The following is a 26936-nucleotide window of genomic DNA, read 5'->3' on the forward strand; positions in this document are numbered from 1 at the left end:
ACCCCATTATACCTGTTGTCATAGGACCCGTTTTGACCATCTGTTTGCCTGTGTCCATTTATGCCCATATATGGAGATATTGGTATCTGTCTGGCTGCGTCCATTTTATGCCCATTATAGAGATCTCTGTATCTGTCTGTGCCTCTGACTGTGTTGCAAACACAGTGCCGGTTCCGGAAAACCCTGATATCAGACATCAGCTCCGCATATGGGCGTCAATTTTATGCCCATATATGGAGATCTCTGTGAATGCCCTACCCTTTAATGCAGACCCCATTATACCTGTTGTCATAAGACCTGTTTTGACCATGTGACCATTTATGCCCATATTTGAACATCAGAACACGTCATACTGATGACATTCAATACGTAACCATGGCATTTTCTGTTGACTCATGTGGCGTACGTGATGTCAGAGCCTTTTATGAAGTGATGTCACAATGAGTCAGCGCTTGCGCCGGTTCCTCTGGAACAGCCTGATGTCAACAATCATCTCCGCATAAGGAGATTCCGAACGTTTCGCGCCCGTTCCGGAAAACTGCGCATCGGGTCGGGGCCGGGCGCTGCACTCCGCGCCGCGGAGGGGAACGCGCGTGCTGAATCTGAAGCCGGTAGGACGAACGGTTCTAGAGATACACGGATTACAGACAGACACGCACGCAGAGACTTCTCACATTTATTGTAAGATGAGGTTTCCTAACCCTGACAGGCGATATCATGTCCAGAGAGGGCCGGCAGGGAGCGTTGTGATGGGATGATGTGCTCCAACGTCATGTCATCTGCTAGATTAGCACACATAGTCTGGCTCAGTCAACCTTTTAGTTTGAGACCCAAAAGAGAGATTAGACGTTTGCCCGGGACCCAAACTAGTGAACGTGGCAGATTGCACATCGAGTCGCTTCGCGCCGTGTTGCGGGCTTGTATAACGGCTGTTTATCACTACTTCTTAATTACTCTTGCCAGCAAAGTAAGTAGGCAATACATGGCCTACTTGTGCACAAGACGCAAGTTGGCACCTCGACTAGGGCATTCACAAGATATTCAAATATTCGAATATCAAAGTCACTATTCAACGTTGTTCACCGAAGTCAAATAGTCGTTATTTCTTTATTTTTTATTTTTTATTTTTTTAATTCTCTTTAAAAAAATATATACCGGTAGTTTAAAAAGCTTGGCTATAGGAAGTCATAAGAATGAGTTGTCAATGCCCCTGGTGGATGAATTTGTAAATGCTCTTTACCAGGGGTTCTCAAACCTTTTTTAGGCCGTGACCCCCAAAATAAACATATTTGAACTGGGGACCCCCACCCTGACAAGCACTTGAAATGTAGGTATTACATTTAATGTGACTCGTTTCCGCAGATAAATATTGTGAAAATAGCAGATCTACATGCCCACAACGCCTCGCAACGCGAGGCCTTGTGAGCATGTAGATCAGCTATTTTTATACTCTAGTCTTGACTCATAAAAGTTGGTCCGGGACCCACAAATGGGTCCCGGCCCACTGTTTGGGAACCAGTGGCCCTAGCTGAACCCACGGTAAACACATGGGACCTTTCATGGTTGTGGTAACAATTCAAAGTCTGGTCATAAATTACAAGGTTGTCAGACACAAGACGGGAGGATCAAATTGAGCGCCGCTCCAATCCAAAGGTTAGGCTATTTTCTGCTTGAAGTGCTCGGGGCACTCCGCCAGGAAATGCGGGATGCAATGCTGGGCCGCTGGGAAGGCAGTGGGCGGCAGTGGCTCAGGGGTGGAGTGGCCCATAGGGCAGGATGTAGAACCGTAAGGTTCCTAGTTTGATCCCATGCTCCCCCAGAGTTGGTCTCGAAGTATCCTTGATACACTGCCAGCTAGATTCCATCTTGGAGAACTCCTCCCACCCCCTCCATCTAGAGATCACCAGTTACTGGAGTAAGAGAGGAAACGACCGCTTTACCTACCCAGTACGGAGATGTGAGAGATTAGGAAAATCTTTTGTACCGGCTGCCCTTAAGCTGTACAACGAGACACATAACGGACGCTTGAAAAGGTCTCCCTTCCTAACTTAGACTTACGGAACCATTGCTGTATTGACTTTGACCTCTAAGGAACAATTGCTGTATTGACTTCTCTCTAAGGACCTTCCAGGAAGAGTGCTCATGTGCGCCTTGCGGTGACACGCTTCCTAGTTTCTTCTTTTTTTTGCACTGATTTTTGACACTGCACTATTAGGTTGTTAGTGTTGGTAGTTTCTGAGTATTTTTGCTTTGTTTAACATTGACAGTGAGATACTTGTTTGCACTAACTAGCATTGACTGCTATGGTCTCTTTTGCAAGACACTTTATGTATATATACTTATATATTATTCGCCCCCTCTATTGATGCACCTTCTCCTTATTGGTACTGTACTGCTCTTGTCTTTGTTTTGTTTTTTTCCCTCTTATCTATCTTTCTTACGTCTCTGTAACTTTGTAAATAACTGTATACTGCTGTGCTACTACTGGAAAACTAAATTTCCCCCTTGGGATAATAAAGGTATCTATCTATCTATCTATCTAGCCAAATCCAGCCTGAATCAGATCTGTGTCACATCAAAAGTGGAATCCCACTGATGTCATTACAGAGCGCGAGAATTGCATTTTGATTTACAAGAGCGCAAGGGTGTAATGAAAATAAAACCGTTCTGCATAAGTTTTACGCTACAGAAGAAATGGGTATGCCTCAGTACACGAGAAATGCACAGGAACAATTAAGCGTGGCAGAAAATGGGTTCACAAGGTCCTAAATGCAATGCAATGTAAAATCACATAGAGAGAAAAGTCATGATGCCTACGTTGTTACCACGGTAACCAAAGCAGATATGACTACGCAGGGCACTTTGGGTTGAAGTTGTTAAAATCAGTCTGAACTAGGGCATTAACGACTTGTGATTTTTGCAAGTCGATATATAATGTCGTTTTTCGTCCTCACATCACACACGACCCCCCAATTATTTTGGGGGGTCCCCAGGTGATTAACTTAACGTGAAACATTGTTTTCTCACTCAACTGTAAACAAACCAACATAAAGTTTAAGTGTATAGAGGGTATCTTCACATTTCTAAAGTGCCAATTTAAGGACTTTTTAATACCTCTAAAATGGCAAATTAAACATTGTCCAAACTGTCAAATACATAGAGGCAGAGATTAGAGCATGTAAATCATGTAAAATGTATTTTCACAATAGACTATTTATTTTATTTTTTATTTTTTTTACTTCCAACTTTCTCTGGTGGGAGTCTACTTGACGACTTTTTCGCTAATGCCCTAGTCTGAACACACAGATCAGATCTGCAAATGCAGTGTGAACAGTCGGGCCAAAAGATGGGATTTGAGAACTAAATCAGATTCGGGGCTGGATTTGACTGCGGTCTAAATCCAGCCCAATTGCTCCCGATGAGGCGGTTAACGGGGCCGAATCTTCTCTCCTGTGCAGGCAAGGAGCCGTGTCTGATCTTCACCAACCGCCGTGACATCCGCCGCCTGGGCCTGGAGAGGAAGGAGTACACCCAGATAGTGGAGCAGCAGAGGAACACCGTGGCACTGGACGCAGACTACAACCAGCAGAGGATCTTCTGGGCCGACATGGGCCAGAAGGCCATCTTTAGGTGAGAATGAACACACATACACACACTGGCCAGAAGGCCATCTTTAGGTGAGAATGAACACACATACACACACTGGCCAGAAGGCTATCTTTAGGTGAGAATGAACTCATACACACACTGGCCAGAAGGCCATCTTTAGGTGAGAATGAACACACATACACACACTGGCCAGAAGGCCATCTTTAGGTGAGAAGGAACCCATACACACACTGGCCAGAAGGCCATCTTTAGGTTAGAAGGAACCCATACACACACTGGCCAGAAGGCCATCTTTAGGTGAGAATGAACTCATACACACACTGGCCAGAAGGCCATCTTTAGGTGAGAATGAACTCATACACACACTGGCCAGAAGGCCATCTTTAGGTGAGAATGAACACACATACACACACTGGCCAGAAGACCATCTTTAGGTGAGAATGAACACACATACACACACTGGCCAGAAGGCCATCTTTAGGTGAGAAGGAACACATACACACACTGGCCAGAAGGCCATCTTTAGGTGAGAAGGAACCCATACACACACTGGCCAGAAGGCCATCTTTAGGTGAGAAGGAACCCATACACACACTGGCCAGAAGGCCATCTTTAGGTGAGAAGGAACCCATACGCACACTGGCCAGAAGACCATCTTTAGGTGAGAAGGAACCCATACGCACACTGGCCAGAAGGCCATCTTTAGGTGAGAAGGAACCCATACACACACTGGCCAGAAGGCCATCTTTAGGTTAGAAAGAACCCATACACACACTGGCCAGAAGGCCATCTTTAGGTTAGAATGAACCCATACACACACTAGCCAGAAGGCCATCTTTAGGTGAGAAGTAACCCATACACCAGGCTTCCCCAATAGGCGGCCCGCGGGCCATTTGCGGCCTGTGGGGGGCTACTGTCTGGTCCCCACCAACCCCAGTAATAATGGCGGTATAAGAGCAGCAACAGCACTAGTATATCGTTGTTGTCGGGTGGAAACCTCGTATCTCCAAATGTGTACGTTCTTTCGCAAGGCAAAGCCCTGCTTCATCATTCAAGGCCTTCTCACAAAAGTAGTGAAAACAGCAGATCTACAAGCACACAACGCCTCGTGAGGCGCTGTGTGCTTGTAGATCGGCTGTTTTCACTAGTTTAAATCATTTTTAAAATGATAAATGCAAAGGGAACGGTTTTGGACATACAAGATTTTCACCCGACAACGACGATATCTGAACTGGAGTTGCGGGAACGCCACCATCGCCCCCTGCAATGCTGTGGCCCTCGGCTTGGTACCCTAGACATAATTCGGCCCTTGGGGAAAACTAATTGGGGAACCCTGCCATACACACACACACTGGCCAGAAGGCCATCTTTAGGTTAGAAAGAACCCATACACACACACTGGCCAGAAGACCATCTTTAGGTGAAAACGAACCCATACCCAAGAGGGCGATAGCAAGATGGCGGAACAGACCCGTACTTCCCGTTTCTGCGTGACGTAGGTGGATACCTTTTTAGGAGAGGCGGAAGCATGTTTGGAGTCTACTCGTTTACAATGAGAGAGCTAACTTGAAAACAACTTCTGAACTATTATTTTTCACCATGGTCACTGAACTAAATATTGGACCCGATCATCACAAGCCTATGCTTGAAAATGTGGCCTAAAGATCTTCAAAAAATGTAGAAAATAGGCGATTTACACGCTCACAGCGCATCGCATTGCGGGCACATTATGACAATATTGCTCTTCTTTAATCTCCCCTCTGTTCCTCCCTGCAGGGGTGTCGCACCAAATTCTGGGCCCTGCGTACAAGGATTCACTAACATTTTGTGCTTTAGCTATTGAAAAATTGTAAAATTGGTGCAAGTCTTTGAATATTAAAACCTATGTCTCTGTCAGTGGTGCTCAAACCTTTTCATGTGAAGGACCCCCAAAATGATATGTATTTGGCCACGGACCCCCATCTCAAAATATTTAGTTCCAGGGACACCCCAAAGCAAAATTTTAGTTATTTTCACGACTTTTCAAAAATAGAAGATATACAATCTCTGCTTGTATCTGCTATTTTTCAATAGTTAAAGCATAAAATAATTAAGGCCCCTCCACTGTGGGCCCTAGTAACTCCCACTAGTAAGTCCCACTTCCCCCTCCCTTGTGACGCCCCTTCCTCCCTGTGCAGTGTGTGTGGTGCAGTGTACTGTGCAGTATAAGCGGTGTTTCCTCACGGCATGAAGGCTTTGGCTTTCCTCCCACACCAAAAAAGACAGGCATGTTACTTTTAGGAACGGACTCAAACCAGTGCCCTTGACCAAGTTACTGCCAGGGGTGTCACACCAAATTCTGGGCCCTGCGTACAAGGATTCACTTGCGGGCCCCTCATGAATATTTAACCCATTTAGACTGGGAACGCATTGTTACGCATTATTTTGTGCTTTAACTATTGAAACATAGCAGATATACAAGCTCACAGCATGCTGCGGGCTTCCTTTTTGAAAAACCTATGTTTCTATGTCAATGGTGCTCAAACTTTTTCATGTGAAGGACCCCAAAAATGATATATATTTGGCCACAGATCCCCATCTCAAAATTTTCGTTCCAGGGACCACGAGAAGCTACATTTTTAGAAGATTTGCACACATTTTCACGACTTTTCAAAAATAGCTGCTATTTTTCAATAGCTAAAGTAAACTCGGCACAAAAAAAAGGAAACTTGACTTCGGTCCATTATATCTCCCCTTTAATTATGCCAAATGGTCTTGTGTTTGATATCATTGTTATTGTTGATTTGTCACCTTTACAACGAGTTACAGCTTGTAAGGATCTGCCATTTGTGGAATGAGCAACACAGCCAAACTTATAGCGCCCCTCCATAATGGTGAAAATGACCTGGCAATACTGTTCTTTTGGTGTTCACCTTTGTTGCTTCGAGCATTGAATGATTGCACTCTCCCACAGTAATAAGGAAAAGAAAAAGACAACACAGGTTAGGGTTTGGGTTAGGGTTAGGGTTAGGGCCATTTTTACACTTTGTTAATGTTAAGCTCAGTGTCAGCAAGGCCCAAAACGAGAGTAAATGCCAGCAGAACAGCATTGCAGGCCATTTTTCAAAATCTTGGTTGGCGCTACCCACACGTTTGGCTGTTTAGCTCATGCCTCGAATGCCCAACGCTTACAAGCTGCACCTCGTAGCTGAAAAATCAACAATATAAATGATATACAACACTATACAATTTGGTATTATTAAAGGGGAAATATAATAGACGGAAATCAAGTTTCCTTTCTTTTTGTGCTGAGTTTTTAGGCCCCTCCACCTTGGGCCCTAGTAACGCAGTCCCACTTTTCCCCCCTTGTGACGCCCCTGGATACTGGCATTACAAGTGTACAGTTGGTCCCTGAGCGCTGCACGGAGTCTATTCACTGCTCCTTAGGCTGGGTTAAATGGAGGACACATTCACTTTGTTATCTTCATGTCAAGGACCCCCAAATTTGCCTGTGGAGTGTGGACTTCCCCCCCATCTTGTGCCAGAGACACCCCCCCCCCCCTCCCCCTCCAAGATGAGAAGATTTGTGGAAAAAAAGAGGAAAGAAATGCAAATGCCCTCTTTCCTGAAGGCAGCATTCAAGAGAATTGCCTTGTCCAAACTCTCCTGAACTTGAATGCAGCATCTTATGTTGAAAGAATTGCCCTCTGTGTAGAAATCCATGCCGTTACGCCACATCTCCAGTGTTGACTTGATTATTATGCTTAGTTCAGTGATCACGCACCGAAAATAGTCAAGGTCTGCTATTTTCGATGTTTCACCAAAAGGACCTTTTAGAAATGTCAGCCCCTGACTCTCTAACATTCTCTGCACGTTGTTCTGTACTTTTCCTATTGCAAACTTCTAGCAATCTTCGTTCCTACTCTCACCTATGGTCATGAAGTGTGGGTCATGACCGAAAGTATAAGGTCGCGGGTGCAATCGGCCGAAATGGGTTTCCTCAGACGGGTGGCTGGTATCTCCCTTAGAGATAGGGTGAGAAGTTCAGTCACCCGAGAGGGACTTGGAGTAGAACCGCTGCTCCTACACTTGGAAAGGAGTCAGCTTAGGTGGTTCGGGCATCTAGTACGGATGCCCCCCCGAGCGCCTTCCTAGGAAGGTCCTCGATGCACGTCCCACTGGGAGGAGACCCTGTGGCAGACCAAAGACCAGATGGAAGGATTATATCTCCAAACTGGCTTGCATGGCTTGCACACTGCTCCTACAGATTTTGCCCTAAAATCACGCAAAGCGGTACACAGTATGTCTAGAGTCACGTCATCAAAATGGATCTGTCACATTTAGCGCCACCACCAGGCCTATTTTTAAACACATTTTTGGACACTGCTCCTACAGATTTTGCCCTATAATCACGCAAAGCGGTACACAGTATGTATTGTCTAGAGTCACGTGATCAACATGGATCTGTCTCATATAGCACCACCATCCGGCCGATTTTTGCATGCGACCTTACTGGTTACATTTTTTATAAGATGTGCTAATAAACTAAAACTAAACTCTCTGTCTGTCCCCCTTTTCTCTCCCTCCCTCTTTCTCTCCATGTCCCAGCACTGTGATGGACAAGCGCGGGGACATGGGGGCCCACACCAAGGTGCTGGACAACATCCAGAACCCCGTGGGCATCGCGGTGGACTGGATCTACAAGAACCTGTACTGGTCGGACCTGGGCACCAAGAGCATCGGAGTGGCCAGCTTCAACGGCACCAAGCACAAGGTCCTGTTCAACAGCGGCCTGAAGGAGCCCGCATCCATCGCCGTGGACCCCCTCTCTGGGTGAGTGAGTGGGACTGTGTGTGCAGGGGTGTCGCATCAAATTCTGGGCCCTGGGTACAAGGATTCACTGTGGGCCCCCATGAATGATCTTCATAGGGGGAGTGGGGTTTTAACCCATTTAGACTGGGAACACATTATTATGCATTATTTTGTGCGTTAACTATCAAAAAAATTGCAGATATACAAGCTCACAGCGCGGCACCGAGTGCCGCGCTGTGAGCTTGTCTGCTATTTTTTTTTGATAATTGTGAAAAAGGTTTTTTGAAAATGTCAGTGGTGCTCAAACTTTCATGTGAAGGACCCCCAAAATGATATGTATTTGGCCACGGACCCCCATCTCAAAATATTTAGTTCCAGGGACCCCCCAGAAGCAAGGTTTTAGTTAGAAATGCTCGCTTAAAAATACATAATTATATTCCAAGATTTGCTCAAATTTTCACGACTTTTTCAAAAATGGCAGATCTACAAGCTCGCAGCGGTGCAGCGCTGTGAGCTTGTAGATCTGCCATTTTTCAATAGCTAAAGTATAAAATAATTAAGGCCCCTCCACCCTGGGCCCTAGTAACCCAGTCCCACTTCCCCCCCTTGTGACGCCCCTGTGTTCGTGTTCCACACATCTGTGTGTCTTTAGGCCTGTCACAATTATTACATAATCGTCTGATCGCATTTATGTGACATAATTAAGCAATATTACACAAGAGGATCGGGTGTATCTGAATTATTTGCACGACAGTGATGCGGTCAGGAACGAGCCGCAGGCGAGTTCCGCCGAGCATCACTGGAGTGCAAATAATTCAGATACACCCCATCCTCTTGTGTAATATTGCAACTGTTACCAACAAACAAAACACGCAGTGTAGGGTATTCACACTGTGGGGCAATTCACAATTTTAACAATCGCTAATCTGATTCCTTGTAAATAGAAGATTTTGACAGACATTAAATAGTCCCTGTTGTTGATTAAAAGTAGTTGCGCTGTGAGCTCAGTCACTGAGGCAGCAATCACCACAGCTGAGCTGTCAGTGCAGCCGGCGCAGTGGGAGGAATTCCAATAGGCTCCGGCGTACGACCGTATCGCGTAGCGAAAATACTAGTTATTATAGCCGATCTACAAGTAACAACGCGTCGCGCCGCGTTGTTACTTGTAGATCGGCTATTTTCGCTGCACGATACCATTGTATGACGACAACAACAAAACACGTTACGAAATTGACATAATTTAATTTCACTTGAACACAGCAGGATATACATAGCCTCATAGCATAGGCTTTATCATCCTCATCTAACCATTCATCTAAAGTAAGTCCACCAAATAATATCGAAATTAACAGTAAAATCCATTTCCAACGGGGTAGCGTAACAAGTTGTTCTCCGGTCCGAGTGGCTAGTTTGCACTGCAAGCTGCTACTGTGTTTTCCCCTCCAGAGGGCACAGCTGTGCCATGTATGGGATAATCAGGTGCAGTGGTGAAGTAGCCTGATTTCAGACTCTGCGCTGGAGCTTGAGTCTGACATTGTCCCCATTGTAAGAGATTTCAAAGGGGAGGGGATTTAAAATTTGAAATTCCCAATCACAAGACATCTGGCGGGAGGGGTTGTGTTTGACTTGTGTACACAAAACATTCTCCCCTCCCCCTCCCCTCTATGACAGGCATTGTCTTTGATGTTTCATTGATTAGAGAGAATCACTAACGAGCTTGTATGGCTCAATCACTGACTGCAGTTCAGAACCCTTTTGAAGTTCAAAGGGATCAATTAAGAACTCTGGTGACCCACCCCTCCTCGGTCTTGCATTGATTTCATTGGTTGGTGCGCCAGATCGGCCAGGACACCGACAGAAAGTCACGCGTCATATGCTAATTCCAGACCAAGAGAAGCAGAGTGGGCGGGTCTATTGGCTGGAGCCAGGCAAGTGGCGGAGTGATACATTCTTCATGTGATTAAGCCCAGTTCTAGCAGTGCAGTAGTGCTCATTAACTGCACTGGTAAGAGAGCTATTTAGATAGAGTCGGAACTAACTGTTGTATAATTACAATTATTTTGTCATAATCGTCATAATCATGTCCATGTTTAAAAATGTTCTCAAAACGTAAAAAATAAATAAATAGTGGATATAGCAGATCTACAAACTCACGTGGTGTGAGCTTGTAGATCAACGATTTCCACCTTCAATGTTCTTTTTTAAGTATAAAGTTGTCAAATATGTAATTTCTTTGTATATTTAGGTTACATAGTATGTGTCATATCTGCCATGTGCAACTTCAAAGCATAAAAGTCAAACAGAAATGTCGACGACAAAAACACAATTTAACCGTTAATCGCAATCGGTGACAATGAATCATGTCAAATGTCATAATCGTGACAAAGCCCTATGTGTGTCTGTGTTTTACATACTGTACAGTATATCATCACTGTGGGGTGGAAGCTAGGGCTGTCAAGATTACAATATTCAAGTGTGTTGTCTGTCTGTGCGTATAATGGGGCATTCACGAATAGTGATTTTTAGTATTCGAATTATTTCGTAAGTATTCGAATAGTTGAATATTCGACAGAACTGGCCAAACTGTCAAATATTAAGTAAGTAAGAGGCGAACATTGTGAAAATAGCAGATCTACATGTAGATCTGCTATTTTCACAATGTTCGCCTCTTTTTTTTGGCATTCACGAATAGTGATTTTTAGTATTCGAATTATTTCGAAAGTGTTCGAATAGTTGAATATTCGACAGGACTGGCCAAACTGTCAAATATTAAGTAAGTAAGAGGCGAACATTGTGAAAATAGCAGATGTAGATCTGCTATTTTCACAATGTTCGCCTATTTTTTTTTTTTCACAATATTTGCCTGCAGAACCGAGTCAAATTAAATGTAATGCCTACACTTCCAAGTGCTTGTCAGGGTGGGGGTCCCCAGTTCAAATATGTTTGTTTTGGGGGTCACGGCCTAAAAACTAAAAAGGTTTGAGAACCCCTGGTATTAGATTCATCCACCAGGGGCATTGACAACTCATTCTTATGACTTCCTATCTAGCCAAGCATTATATACTATATAACAATAAAAAATGAAATAAGCGAATATTCGACTTTGGTGAACAACGTCGAATAGTGACTTTGATATTCGAATATGCGAATATTTGGAGAATGCCCTAGCGCAGGGGTGGGCAACTTTAATGATGGAGAGGGCCACTATATTTCCACACTCACTCCAGAGGGCCACAATGCATATTTCTATGTCGTACTTGCAAAAATAGCAGATCTACAAGCTCAAAACGCGTCGCGCTGCGACGCGTTTTGAGCTTGTAGATCGGCTATTTTTGCTTCTTTTGAATTGGAATCCTGGATTATTTTTTTTAATTTTTTTTATTGGAATCCTGAAATGTAACATTTTGATTTTTATGTGAAATGCATTTAGTTATACTCATGTTAACTTTATGAACTTGAATACAAATACGTTGGACATATAAAAAATATATACATTTTAATACTACTATACCTGGCTACCAATATAGACTGAAGTAATTAAAGCGGGTCATGTTTGCACGTTTGGTATTGTAACAGCTGAAAGCAATAAGATATCAGTATTCTGATATTAATTAACTTGAGGGCCGCATGTTGCCCATGTATGCCCTAGCGTATAACCGTGTGTGTGTCTCCAGGTTTGTGTACTGGTCAGACTGGGGAGAACCAGCAAAGATTGAGAAGTCTGGGATGAACGGAGTGGACCGACAGGTGCTGGTGGACAGAGACATACAGTGGCCCAACGGCATCACTCTAGGTACACACACACACACACACACACACACACACACACACACACACACACACACACACACATAGGACTGTCACAATTATTACATAATCGTCTAATCGTGATCATTTGACATTATCGCAATTATTTTGTCATAATCGTCATAATCGTGAATGTTGAAAAATGTCCGAAATAGTGGAAATAGCAGATCTATAAGCTCACAACGCGTCGCATCGCGACGCGTTGTGAGCTTGTAGATCGGCTATTTCCACTATCAAAGTTATTTTTTAAGTAGTAAGTTGTCAAATATGTCTTTCATTTCTTTGTATATTTAGCTTATGTGTCATATCTGCCACAACTTCAAAGCCTAAAAGCCAAACAGAAATGTAATTATCAAGGACAAAAACACAATTAAATCGTTAATCGCCAATTATTTGAGTGACAAATAATCGTCATGTAAAATGTCATATCGTGACACACACACACACACACACACACACACACACACACACACACACACACAATATGCCAGCTATTACCGTAATTAATTCATTTTACCTTAATTTCGAGTCTGTGTCTGTGTTGACACGATCCTCAATGTGGTGTAATGGAAAGAAAGATCCTGTTGTTGTAGCTCCAGCCAGTGTCCACTAAACCAGGGGTTTTCAAAGTGGGTGACGGGGCACCCTGGGGTGCCGTGACGGCAGTCCAGGGGTGCCGCGAGATAATTTGACTCTTGAAGTACAACGTTATTTTCAGTCAGTTCCTCTAACCAAAAAGGCTATTATCTCAACGTTTTCCTCGCAACATAATCACTAAAATATCGTCACTGTCGGGCAGAAACCTTGTATCTCCAAGTTTCAAACGTTTACGTCTTTTGGTAAAGCAAAGCCCTGCTTCATCATACGAGACTGTCGCACAAGACTAGTGAAAACAGCTGATCTACAAGCACACAACGAGCACACACAGCACACAACGAGCACACACAGCACACAACAGCAGATCTACAAGCACGTTGTGTGCTTGTAGATCTGCTGTTTTCACTAGTTTTTCACTAACATAGGCCTACAAGGTTTCCACGCGCCAACGACGATATGCTATAAATATAAGGTGCTGGGAGTGAAAATTATAATGTACAGTAGGGGTGCCTCGGATTAAAAAAAGTATTTATGTGGTGTCCCGAGACAAAAAAGTTTGGGAACCCCTGCACTAAACGGCGTGTGAATGGACTGTGAGTGCTGAGGAAACTTAGAACCAGAGATGATCGCAGAACCCGGTCAACAAAATATAACTACTGTAGCATTTAAGTGGTTAATGTGTTAAATCCAGTCTGAGGCTGAGCTTTGAGGAAAAAAATAAACGTAACGAGCGTGTACCACAGCTGGAGTCCTCCAACCTTTTAATAATTCATATTATTTGAGTTGGTCCTAAATGGATAGTAATTTGTGTGTGTGTACACTAGGGCTGTCTTCGACACAGGATTTATGAAGTCGATTCGAGTCGCGGGGGTTAATCCGACGCGTCGACGAATCGTTTTATAGTCTACTTTGTGTAAAAAAAAGAAAAAAAAAGTGTTGCTTTAAACCACGTCAACATAATAGAATAATACATTAAGAGATGAATTGAATACACAGTGTTTTCGGTGATATCGGTGCGCGAGCACAAATGTTATCTGCATAGCAGTGTACAACCATAGAGTTATAACACACCGTTAAAACAAATAAAACATCTCCGCTGTTTCAACTCTGCCCCGTCTCTCTGCACTGTCTGCAGCGTGCAGTAGAGATGAGACATTCGCGAACGATTCCGCTCTCTTGAACGACTTTAATTAGAAAATGTAACTTGTAGCCTACACTTGTGTATGTTAATTTGACTTCAGAAGATTGTTTACTACTTCGTGGACGCGCGTTTGTGCTGTGGCAGGTTATTTAATATGGGATTTTGACAGCGTGCTTCCTCCTCTTAACGGAACACTGTCCCGGCTCTGAATGTTTTAACGAAGCGGCGGTTCTGAACCGTTCTGGCCGTTCCGTCTCACTTTCAACCCGACGCTGGTGCGAGACAATAAATAACTGTTCGCCAATTGCTACTTCTCATTGGAAGTACATGACACCACACCAGTCCAGCAGTGCACCGCAGTACTGGCAGTAGTAGGCTATAACTGGTGATATAAAAAAATATATATTTTCGCTTCGACTCAAACAATTGGCGTCGATTCCCGGGGCTTAAAACGACGCGTCGATTCGTCGATTTTTAGAAGACACCCCTAGTGTACACATGGTAAAAGTCCTCTCATCTCTTTTCCACATGCCGCCTCTAATTTCTTCATCCTCTCTGCTGCTCTCATTTCTCTCTCCTCTTCTTTGATCGATTGATAGAATACTTTAATAGACAGAAATGTGAACCGGCCCGAGCACAGTCAGAACACTTGGTCTAAAAGAAGTCCTTGCGGTCTTGTTTCCATTGGGCTAATAGGTATTAATTTCATCAACATATAAAGTAGCACCAAAACAACAATATCATCATAAAACAATCTACAGAGTAGGGGTGAAAAGGGTGATCACTTCTCACCTGTCTAAGGAACTACCTCCCCCTTTGAAAGGTGAATTTTCAGGAAGCCAGTGAAGTCCATTTTTAAGGGATGTGTCAGAGCATTCCACACTTGTGTGGCAGTGCTGTAGAAGGAGAATTTACCGATTTGTTTAAAGGTGATACACCATGCATTTAAAAAGTATTTGTCATATTGTTTATGTCCCAAAAACGTTTTTCTAAAGGTTTGAGGCTAAATTACCACTCCTGAATAGAGAGCCTCTCATTTTTGAATGGCTCTCAGAGCATTTTCAGCTGCAGTACCACCTTTTTTTCCCTTCAAAAACGGCCGTTTATGACGTCACAAACGGCAGCAAATCTGGACAGCCTGTTTTGAGAACCCGTGGGATGCTTTTAACCTCCACCTTCCCAAAACCAGAGAAAGACACAACGGTCTGAAATGGGACTTTGTGAGGATAGAAGGTGCTAGTGGGATCCCCAAAAAAAGGTTTTAAAATAGGAAAAGTGAATTTTCATGGTGTATCACCTTTAATCATCTGGGGACAGGTTATGAACCACTGCTCTAGTATTGTGGGTGTCGCTAATGGTCCATTATGTTCCTGATAATGTCTTGTCCCGGTGTGTTCCTTCCAGACCTGATCAAAGGCAGGCTGTACTGGGTGGACTCCAAACTCCACATGCTGTGCAGCGTCGACCTGAACGGAGACAACCGGAGGAAGGTTCTGCAGTCTCCGGAGTACCTCTCTCACCCCTACGCTCTCACCGTGTTCGAGGTACGCCTACCCAGGGGGCGTCACAAGGGGCGGGTGGGGGAAAGTGGGACTGAGTTACTAGGGCCCTTAATTATTCTATACTTTAGCTATTGAAAAATAGCAGATCTACAAGCTCACAGCGCGGCACCGAGTGCCGCGCTGCGAGCTTGTAGATCTGCTATTTTTGAAAAGTCGTGAAAATGTGCAAATCTTTGAATACCTTAATTGCCGGACTATAAGCCGCGGCTTTTTTCCCGTGTTTTGAACTCTGCGGCTTATACAGAGGTGCGGCTTATATAACGATTTTTACAGCTAACGGCCAGTTTGTTAGTTTTACAATGGTCTTTAACAAGGATTTATATATTGATTTATACAGCTAACGTCCACCAGGGGCGCTCTAGCAGGAAGCAAGAAGGACCCCTGCGGCTTATAGTCAGGTGCGGCTTATATATGTAAAGATTTGTTTTCTTTTCAAAATTTAGCTGGTGCGGCTTATATTCAGGTGCAGCTTATAGTCCAGCAATTACGGGTATATGTATTTTTTAGGCGAACATTTTTAACTCAAATTTTGCTTCTGGAGTGGTCCCTGGAACTAAATATTTGTAGAATATTTGTAGTCCCTGGCCAAATACATATCATTTTGGGGGTAGTTTTTTTTTTTTCAAAAAAGGATTTAGAAGACACTTATAGAAAGACTTGCACACATTTTCAAGATTTTTCAAAAATAGCTGCTATTTTTCAGTAGTTAAAGCACAAAATAATGCGTTCCCAGTCTAAATGGGTTAAACCACCTCCTCCCCCTATGAACAACATTCATAGGGGGCCCGCAGTGAATCCTTGTACCCAGGGCCCAGAATGTGGTGTGACACCCCTGCACCTACCCACCCCTCTAGCCACACAACACCAGCCCATAGACTGTAAGCTAAATGTGGACAAAGAACGTGACGTGACCCGTTGCTTTCTACAGCCCCATTTTACTTTTTCCTTCCCTATTGTACTCATTTAGACCTGGCATCTGTGTCACTTTAGATTTTAACGGCGTTAACCTTTATTTTATACTTTAGCTATTAAATAAATAGCAGATATACAAGCTCACAGTGCCGCGCTGGAAGCTTGTAGATCTGCCATTCTTTGAGAAATCATGAAAATGTGTGCAAATCTTTGAATATATGTTAATATTTTTCAATGCAAACTTTTGTAACTCAATTCTCTGCTGCTGGGGGTCCCTGGAACAACATATTTTGAGACGGGGGTCTGTGGCCAAAACATAATTCTGGCGGTCCTTGACATTGTGCCCGGGTAGCTCAGTCGGTTGAGCTCTCGCCTTTGTACCGCAAGGTCATGGGTTCGATTCCGGGCACCGCCAACTCAGCGCATGAGTAGCATGGCTTGGCAAGTGGTGTGGCAAGTACTGGGAGCTGATGGTACGTGTGGCGCTCCACCTCAGCAGTCCATCTCCCAGGGGTCTAGCGCATTGTAACGGGGACAGACTCCCGTGTGTTACCGCCTGATACCGACAATAAGCCACTCCCGACCTACTTGACATGAAAAACGCTAATGATAGAAGAAACATGATTTTTTTTTTTTTTTTTTTTTTTTTTAAAACCTTGGAAGGATTTAGAAGACGTTTATAGAATTGGGTCAATATATTCAAAGATTTGCACACATTTTCATGAGTTTTCAAAAATGGCAGATCTACAAGCTCGCAGCGAGCTTTTACATCTATGTTTGCTTATACAATAATGGTTAAAGTTGTTTAAACAAGACGCAACAAGACAACACACACCAGACTGAAAAGCATATAAACGAGAGTAGTAACCTGTCATATAAAAAGTACCAAAGTCTAATTTATAAAAACACTTGGAGCAATTACTAGAAAAAGTACTTGGAACAATCATAGCCTATACAGAAGTATAAAAGTTATACAATATATTAATGTGAAACTTAAACTTGCTTTAAGCTCAGTGTCATAGGCAGTCATAGAGTTGAGATGACCCGTAATAGGACCCCAGATGTATTCGTATGTTACAAGACTGTCCTGTCTTTGGCAACGCAGCCTCTCCAAGTGTATTAGTGATACAAACTCATTAAGCCATTTGGTGAAACTTGGAATAACAGCGGTCTGCCACTCCGTTAAAATAATTAGTTTCGCCATAAGTATACCAAGCATAAGAGTCTGCTGGACAGCGTAGGGCAGAGCGAGAGAGGCTTCGGAGCAACCAAACAGGACAGTTAGTGTGTCAGGTTCAATATGAGGACGGTATACATTGTTGTACCACGCAAAAATACTTTCCCAGAATGGAACAATCCTTGGGCACGACCAGAACGTATGTCCCAGCGTGCCCTTGAAAATGTATTCCGTCTTAATGGGTTAACTGTACCCTCGAAAGTAGTACACCCTGTTCCCCACAGCTACAGCAGCAGGATGCGCACCGTGAGGTTCTAGATCAGCTATTTTCACTTAATGTTCACCCCAGAATAGGGACGTAAGGGTTCATGTGGTTATTGCTTCATTCATACTCTGTCGTACAACGGTGTCTTGTGCTGAAAATCCTATCTATAGCTTGTCGCAAGTTAAAGGACAACTTTAGTTTTTTACAACAAGGGTTCATATTTTAGATTGTATTTAGACAAAAGAAAATATGAATCTTAAAATGTTTTCATTTACTACTTTCTATTGTTTTAGCGATTTTAGTATTCTGATTTCAGTGGTTGGGGGCATTCGTACAAGTGGCTAAATATGTATTTTTTAGACACAATAAGCCGTCAATTTCTTTGTTACTATTTACACCCCCATAAGTCACATCTGCCCATGAAAGATTGTGGTGCATCTTGGGAATGGGCTTATTGTGTCTAAAAAGACATATTTAGCCACTTGCAAGCATGCCCCCAACCTGGGGGCATGCTTGCAAATCAAAATTCTTAAAATCACAAAAAAAAAATAGGAAGAAGTAAATGAAAACATTTTAACACTCATCTTTTCTTTTCTCTAATGACTATCTAAAATATGAACCCTGGTTGTAAAAAAACAAAAGTTGTCCTTTTCTACTGTGCCGCAATTTCTACTGTGAGACGCCTTGGTACAAATCAGTATAAATCAGGCCTTACTCACTAAATCGCTGCTTCCCTCGCAACTCGGCTTCTTCTTTTCTTTTCAATCACAGGACCGAGTGTTCTGGACGGACAGACAAAACGGGGCCATCTACGGAGCCAACAAGTTCACGGGTTCAGAAGTGGTGACGCTGGCCAGTAACTTGAACGAACTGCAAGACATTATCGTTTACCATGAGCTGATTCAGCTGTCTGGTAAGAGTTAACGGATGGCTTTCATGTACAGCATATCGTCACTGTCGGGCAGAAACCTCGTATCTCCAAGTTTCAAATTTGTAAATTTTTCGCAAAGTAAAGCCCTGCTACATCATACAAGGCCGTCGCACAAAAGTAGTGAAAACAGCAGATCTACAAGCACCGTTGTGTGCTTGTAGATCGGCTGTTTTCACTAGTTTAAATCATTTTTAAAATGATGAATGCAAAACGAACAGTTTTGGACATACAAGGTTTTCACCCTACAACAGCGATATGATGTAAATGGGTCTCATAACTGGCCCCATACATTGTTGTTCATCACCTATAACCAGTGGTTCTCAACGTTTTCAGGCCGCGTCCCTAAACAATCATATTTGAACTGGGGACCCAGTTAGTAGTTGAACTTGGCATTACATTAGTTTGACTCCATCTGTTGCGAATAAATGGCAGATCTGTATGCTTGAGGCGTTGTGGGGATGTAGATCTGCCATTTTCACGATTCCGGCCTCTACTATTTGACAATTTGGCCAATGTTTGACCAGAGGTAATAAAGTCCTTAATTTATCAATTTATCAATAAATGCAGATACTGTGTATACACGTATTACTGTACAGTATGTTGGTCTCTTTACTGTTGAGTGAGACGTAAAGTTAAACATCTGGGGACCCCCCAAAATAATTTGGGGACCCAGCCCACAGGTTGAGAACCAGTGGCCTAAACGGTGATTCCTCCCCGTTCTGCAGGTACCAACTGGTGCTCGGAGAAGGGAGAGAACGGCGGCTGCAGCTACATGTGTCTGCCGGCTCCGCAGATCAACAAACACTCGGCCAAGTACACGTGCGTGTGTCCCGACGGCCAGGAGCTGTCTGCGGACGGCCTGCGGTGCAGACCAGGTGAGACGCGCACACACGCACATACAGGCTGGGCTGTCACGATTATGACATTCTACATGGCGATTAATTGTCACTCAAATAATTAACGACAAAAACGGGATGAAAATTGTGTTTTCGACGTTGACATTACATTTCTGTTTTCTGACTTTGTAGGCTTTGAAGTTGCACGTGGCAGATATGACGAATAACCTATATACACAAAGAAATTAGATATTTGACAACTTTATACTTGCTTTATACTACAATCTCACAACGCGTCGCATTGCGACGTGTTGTGAGCTTGTAGATCTGCCATTTCCACTATTTTTGGAAAAAATCTTCAACATGGAGACGATTATGATGATTATGACAAAATAATTGTGATCATGTCAAATAATTGCGATTAGACGATTATGTAATAATTGTGACAGGCCTACTTGTTGCATGTTTTCAATTCAAAGCTACTCTACTGAATCTCAGGGTTGAACTGCTTAGCCTCGGAAACCCAGGGCTTATTTTGGTGGGAAGAAAAATAAGCCTGGGAAAGCCCCCCTATCACTGTGCATTTTAATTGTATAAATGTAGCCGTTCAGATATCTTATTTTACATCAGTATTGTTCATGTGAACTGGTTTGTTTAGGCTTATCCATTATTAGGGATGCGGTATCGGTACTCGTGGTATCGGTACTCGTGGTATTGGTACTCGCCCCGATACCAGCCTATTTTGCGGTATCGGTACTCGTCAGTTACTGCTCACAAAGCGCCCGAGTACCCTGTGTGTTCCGCCACTTCGCCTTTCTCTCTCTCTCTCTCTTAAAGTATCAAAAGTAAAAATACAAAATGTCTAGAAGATCATGCACAGTACAGGAATTTCCATGGGCTAAACCTGAAAAAAAAAGTGAAATGTGTGGCAGTTGTGCCATGTTCTGGGAAAGCAATGCAATTTAATGTGTTATATACAGCCAGAAAGTGAGGAACATCTGATAAAAAAAATAATAATATTAATAATAAAATAAAAAAACGTAATCTAAAGACATTTTGTATTATTAATTGTACTCGTATCGGTACTCGGTATCGGCGAGTACTCAAAATGAAGTACTCGTACTTGTACTCGGTCAGCAAAAAAGTGGTATCGGGACATCCCTATCCATTATAATGATAAAATCGCATGATTTATCACTTAATTTCCACCGCGGATCACTTCCTCATTTACTGAAGCGGACAGAAGCAGGAGTCATGTCGCCCTCCATGTCATTTCGAGACGCCGGAGGACCCGGCGAGATCCGCCGGCCAACAAATAATGTCCGCGTCGGCTCAGAGTGAACTCTGCTTGATTTTTAAACAAACTAAATGGAGAAGAAAGGTGGCCTTGTCATGTGGAACCCAGCAGAACACTGAAGTAATTCAGTCCTGTTCTGATGGGTTAAACTGGATTTGATGTTGAAAAGAGTTTTGTTAGTTCCTCGTCGCCACTCAAGCAGATCTGTGTGCGTGCATATGGTGTAACTTGGTGTGTCTGTGAGACCTTTATTCATGTGTGTAATCAATGAGTAGTGACAAGTCTATAATCAGCCAACATTTTCATTTTATCTGTCAGGTATTGTCTGCTAAGAATGCCAATATGGCATTATTTTATTTAGTTTTGGTCTGTTTCAAAATGGATAAATATTCAGATTATCCAGTATAATGTCACACAAGTTTAAATAGTCAGTAAGAGTAAGATACCTGAAATCTAAAATGGCGTAAACGATAAACATGCCTGTCTACGATAAATGACACGTATGTAGGTAGTGAATGACATGGGTTGATATCAACCTGTCTTTTGCCCAAAATATCAGCCTTGAAATCGGACAACCTCTATGCCTAAAAGCACCTCGTGTGATTGTGTGGGCCCACAGCTTCAGATTGAGTCACCTCCAGTTTACATCTGCGAGGGGAAAAAAAACTGGGGGTTAGTAAAAAACACTCAAAATCACTAAGGCTAGACCATGTTTTAACTCTGTCAGTTAAAGAAGTAACAATCCTCAATGTTGGATGCGGTTCCTACGATGCCTCAGGACCCCAACCCTCCCCCCTGTGATCTGAGCAGCCATCCGCTGGATGAAGCTTTTCCCCCCGGGCCCCGGCGACCAGAAAAACACTCTCTTCTTCTCTCTCTCCTCATTCTGTTGCCTGCCACAAAGCGTCCTGTCTGTCTGCCGTTAGCAGAGTGACAGCTGAATAAAAAGCTGTGTCAGTGTGTGTGATCCTGTTCTCTACAACTCCTCAGCCCTCACCGCCTCTCTGCTGCCCTGCCGCTCACCCAGCTTGGCTTTGTTGTCTTGTCAGCTCTGTGTGTGTGCAGGGGTGTCGCACCAAATTCTGGGCCCTGGGTACAAGGATTCACTGCGGGCCCCCCATGAATGTTCTTCATATGGGGTGAGGGGGTTTAACCCATTTAGACAGGGCTATTACGCTTTATTTTGTGCTTTAGCTATTGAAAATAGCAGATATACAAGCTCACAGCACGGACAGCTTTTTTTTTTTTTTGCTTTTTTTTTTTATCTGTTTCTAAGTCAGTGGTGCTCAAACATTTTCATGTCAAGGATCACCAAAATGATATGTATTTGGCCACGGACCCCGATCTCAAAATATTTAGTTCCAGGGACCTCCAAAAGCAAGATTTGAGTTACAAGTCCACACACAGCCGTGCTGTGAGCTTGTATATCTGCTATTTTTCAATAGCTAAAGTATACAATAACTATGGCCCCTCCACCTTGGGCCCGAGTAACTCTGTCCCACTTTCCCCCCCTTGTGACGCCCCTGTTTGTGTATTACTATACTTGTGGGGGCGTAATGTCTCCAATGTCCCAGTGTATATTTAGTCGAATTTGTGAGGACACTTGTCCTGGTCCTTGTCCTGGAGAAATATATTTTAGAGTTGCGTTACAATTAGGGCTGTCACGATTATGACATTTTACACTTTCAAAATAATCGCAAATTAACGATTTAATTGTGTTTTTTGTCGTTGACGATGACATTCCTGTTTGGCTTTTTGGCTTTGAAGTTGCACATGGCAGATATGACACATAACCTGAATACACAAAGACATTCCTGACATGTTTGATAACATTATACTTATTATTATTACTAGAAGCTGGGCCGCCCTTCGGGCGGCCCAGCGTCTAGTCGGCGACCTGGCCAACTCGGGAACGATGTAAATAGAGAATGAATGCCCCGCCCTTTAATGCAAACCCCATTATACCTGTTGTCATAGGACCCGTTTTGACCATCTGTTTGCCTGTGTCCATTTATGCCCATATATGGAGATATCTGTATCTGTCTGTCTGTCGGCGTCCATTTTATGTCCATATATGGAGATCACTGCAGATATAGTTCTGGGTCCATTTTATGCCCATATGCCCATATATGGAGATATCTGTCTATTTGCGTCCATTTTATGCCTGCCCCACCCTTTAATGCAAACCCCAATATACCTGTTGTCATAGGACCCGTTTTGACCATCTGTTAGCCTTTGTCCCCACCCTTTAATGCAAACCCCAATATACCTGTTGTCATAGGACCCGTTTTGACCATCTGTTTGCCATTGTCCCCTTATGCCCATATATGGAGATCTCTGCACACACAGTACCGGTTGCGGAAAACTCTGATGTCAGACATCAGTTCCGCATACGGGCATTCATTTTATGCCCATATATGGAGAACGTGGGAAGAATGGTTTAGAGATACTCGGATTACATACATACATACACATTCACAGAGATTTTTTGTTGACTCATGTGGCGTACGTGATGTCAGAGCCTTTTATGAAATGATGTCACAATGAGTCAGCGCTTCCTCCGGAACAGCCTGATGTCAACAATCAGCTCCGCATAAGGAGATTCCGAACGTTTCGTGCCGGTTTCGGAAAACCGCGAGTCGGGTCGGGTCGAGGCCCGGCACTGCACTCCGCGCGGCGGCGGGGAACGCGCGTGCCGAATCTGAAGCCGGTGGGACGAACGGTTCTCGAGATACGCGGATTACAAACAAACAAACACCGTTTTGACCATCTGTTTGCCTTCTGTTAGCCTTTGTCCCCACCCTTTAATGCAAACACCAATATACCTGTTGTCATGTTGTCATAGGACCCGTTTTGACCATCTGTTTGCCTTCTGTTAGCCTTTGTCCCCACCCTTTAATGCAAACCCCAATATATGGAGATCTCTGCACACACAGTACCGGTTGCGGAAAACTCTGATGTCAGACATCAGCTCCGCATTCGGGGATTCATTTTATGCCCATATCTGGAGAACGCGCGTGCCGGTGGGAAGAACGGTTCTCGAGATTCACATACATACATACACATTCACAGAGATTTTTTGTTGACTCCTGGCGTACGTGATGTCAGAGCCTTTTATGAAGTGATGTCACAATGAGTCAGCGATTGTGCCGATTTCCTCAGGAACAGCCTGATGTTAACAATCAGCTCCGCGTAAGGAGATTCCGAACGTTTCGCGCCGCTTCGGGAAAACCGCATGTCGGGCCGAGGCCCGGCACTGCACTCCGCGCCGCAGCGGGGAACGCGCGTGCCGAATCTGAAGCCGGTGGGACGAACGGTTCTCGAGATACGCGGATTACAAACAAACAGACAGACAGACAGAGATTTGTCGCATTTATAGATAGATATATATATATTATTATATATAATTATATACACGACGGGCCTAGTTACAATTAAGGAAAATGTTTAGACTAGGGTTAGGTTCAGAGTTATACATGATTTTGACTTGGTTGCGGGATGGTGTCATGCACAGAAAATGGCTAATCTACACGGCTACTTTCGGCTTTAGAGAAAAAAAGGGCAAAATGTTTTATGCCATTCCTAAAATTGCCTTTCTGAAGTGTGTGTGTGTGTGTGTGTGTGTGTGTGTGTGTGTGTGTGTGTGTGTGTGTGTGTGTGTGTGTGTGTGTGTGTGTGTGTGTGTGTGTGTGTGTGTGTGTGTGTGTGTGTGTGTGTGTGTGTGTGTGTGTGTGTGTGTGTGTGTGTGTGTGTGTGTGTGTGTGTGTGTGTGTGTGTGTGTGTGTGTGTGTGTGTGTGTGCGCATCTCCCTGGCAACCGTGATGTAACAACTCTCTCGTCTGTGTTGGCTGCAGCACTTGGTTTGTGTTTCAGAATCCTTTATTTCACCACGTACACCTATTTGCACATGTAAAGCCTCGATCAGAGTCTGCGGTGAAGAGCTATCCACCGCAAATCTGAGGTGGAAAGCCTTCCACCTCAAGTCAGAAAATAAGTGAAGGCCATCATAGTCTGTCACGGTGGAGTCCTATTCACCGTGACTGACTGGTCTAGATCGACCAATCAGTGAACGGGGTGAAGAGCCTATCTGTCTGATAGTAAAAACAGAGAGATGTGTCGGGACTCGCGGTGGAAAGCTCTTCACCGCGAGGAATGACGTAACGTTGTAGTTTTATGACTCAAAAAGACTACACGGCGGTGGATAGCCTTCCACCGCGGGACCGACTCTGATCGAGGCTTTAGACATTTAACATGGATAGTGTAGCCTACACTTGGAATCAACCCTAAACCTTGTTCCAATTTAGGGGTGCAACAGTTAAAGAGTAAAAAAGTGCCATTCAAAGCTGCTCATCGGATCTTGCAATTGTGACGCAAGGTGTTTATTTGAATAGGCCCCTCCCACTAAAGAAACAGTCCCCTTATTTCGTCGCACCCACCAGTTCATTAGGTATGCCTGATTGTCAGGTGGGTGGTGACCCAGCTGAAGTTAGCAAAGGCGGAGGGGATGATATTACAATATCGGTGTATTTCAATTGGGCCTTTTGACTCGGAGGCTTTCAGCTTACAGAAAGACAAATGTGCACATTATAACCACACCCGGTGGTCTATTAGAGTAATGTTAACGCCATAGACACATACAAAACAGAAAAAGTACAAAACTATGGCACCACCTCTTTAACACTCAGGACGCCACCATTCACTTGCGCTTTATTTTGAAGAGCCCCGGAAGCTCCGTGCGTGTGCACGTGGGTGTACACTGACGATCCAGGAAGGAGATCTGTTTGTTTACAAACGGTCGCGAAAACTAAAATCCTAACCGGGGCCGACCATCACGGCATAGTGTCGCCGTGAAGACAAGCTGATCTCGGCCTCCTCGGCGTTATTTGCACCTTATTTCGAGATAAAGCCGTTTTTATGTTTCAGTATAGAATAGGAGTCAATGGATAATGGCCGCTCTCGGTTGCTTCTGGCTGCGTTGCGTCATGACGTATGCAGTTTTTTCTTTCACCAGCACCCGTAGCAAGCGTCTGAGATGCGGGTTACCATGGAAACCTTATCTCGTCTGTGAACGTGTTTGGCTACCAAGAGCAGCCAAACTGTTAATGGAACTATTCAATTTAGTTGATTGAGTGTTGAGATTGAATAGCCTACTTTATTAACATGATTTATTAACAGTACAGGTAGTAAAGTAAAGGTTATGCTAAAAGGAAATTTTGGCTAGTTTTAGGCTTTTATTGAGGGTTTAAAACACACGCATGACTGAACAGTAGGGCTGCAAGCGAACCTTCGGGGATTTGAACGTTCGTTTGTTATGTTGGCAATCAAAGTTCGAAATTAATGGGTTCAGGTTTTTTTCTTTTTTTTTCTTCTTTTTTTTTAGACGAAAAATAATTATCAGAATGTGATAGGCCTATTCAGAATATCACAGTAGTAGAGATAGCCAAATACGAAATAAGTTAGGCCTACCGGTAAACACTAACAGTTAATGGTGACCGTTATAGTAGTTATAAAATGCACCAGAACAGCTTGGAGCGATCAAGGACCGTCCTCCGCTCCAATTCCGCTCCTGTTTGGGGCCGCGAACCATTACAGCGCCTCGCTGACACACGCTTGTTGACAGTAGACTGAGTAGAGTGAGAGCAGCTGAGCTGGGCAGAGACAGACGTGTGTGTGCTCTGAACAGCTAACACCCAGCCATCCACGCACCCAAAGATTAAACAGCCTTTCTCCTAAGCATGAGCAAAGATGGATTTCATTGCAACCCCCTAAAGGATCTACTGTATAATGCGATTTCTGAGGTTGTTACATCGAGACCAGTTTAGCCCGAACGCGATGCGCTCCGACGCAGTCACCAAGTCTAATCATCATCCGTGCAACTCCGCTATACATTGAGCCTGTTCGTCAACAAACTGCGCAACATTTTCTCCGATTGGGTTGGATTTTCCAAGTGTTAGCCTAGGTGTTAATGCGGCCACGCATCCACACGTTTTCAATGGATGAAAGCGCATTTA

At 43.8% G+C, this 26936-nt stretch overlaps 1 protein-coding gene across 1 annotated transcript in view; it reads left to right on the forward strand.

Annotated features, from left to right (window-relative positions):
• The window catches only part of vldlr (very low density lipoprotein receptor), a gene marked incomplete at both ends in the record, with an annotated part of 121912 nt that overhangs the window by 78445 nt on the left and 16531 nt on the right, over nucleotides 1-26936 (forward strand). Inside the window, 6 exons of the mRNA XM_080743744.1 lie at nucleotides 3459-3630; nucleotides 8197-8421; nucleotides 12075-12193; nucleotides 15350-15489; nucleotides 18633-18774; nucleotides 19518-19667. Coding sequence (XP_080599870.1) covers nucleotides 3459-3630; nucleotides 8197-8421; nucleotides 12075-12193; nucleotides 15350-15489; nucleotides 18633-18774; nucleotides 19518-19667 — 948 coding nt within the window. The remainder of the gene's footprint in view (nucleotides 1-3458; nucleotides 3631-8196; nucleotides 8422-12074; nucleotides 12194-15349; nucleotides 15490-18632; nucleotides 18775-19517; nucleotides 19668-26936) is intronic.

The sequence above is a fragment of the Nannobrachium achirus genome (assembly GCF_963921795.1).
Source record: "Nannobrachium achirus genome assembly, chromosome: 15".
NCBI classification, from domain to species: domain Eukaryota; kingdom Metazoa; phylum Chordata; class Actinopteri; order Myctophiformes; family Myctophidae; genus Nannobrachium; species Nannobrachium achirus.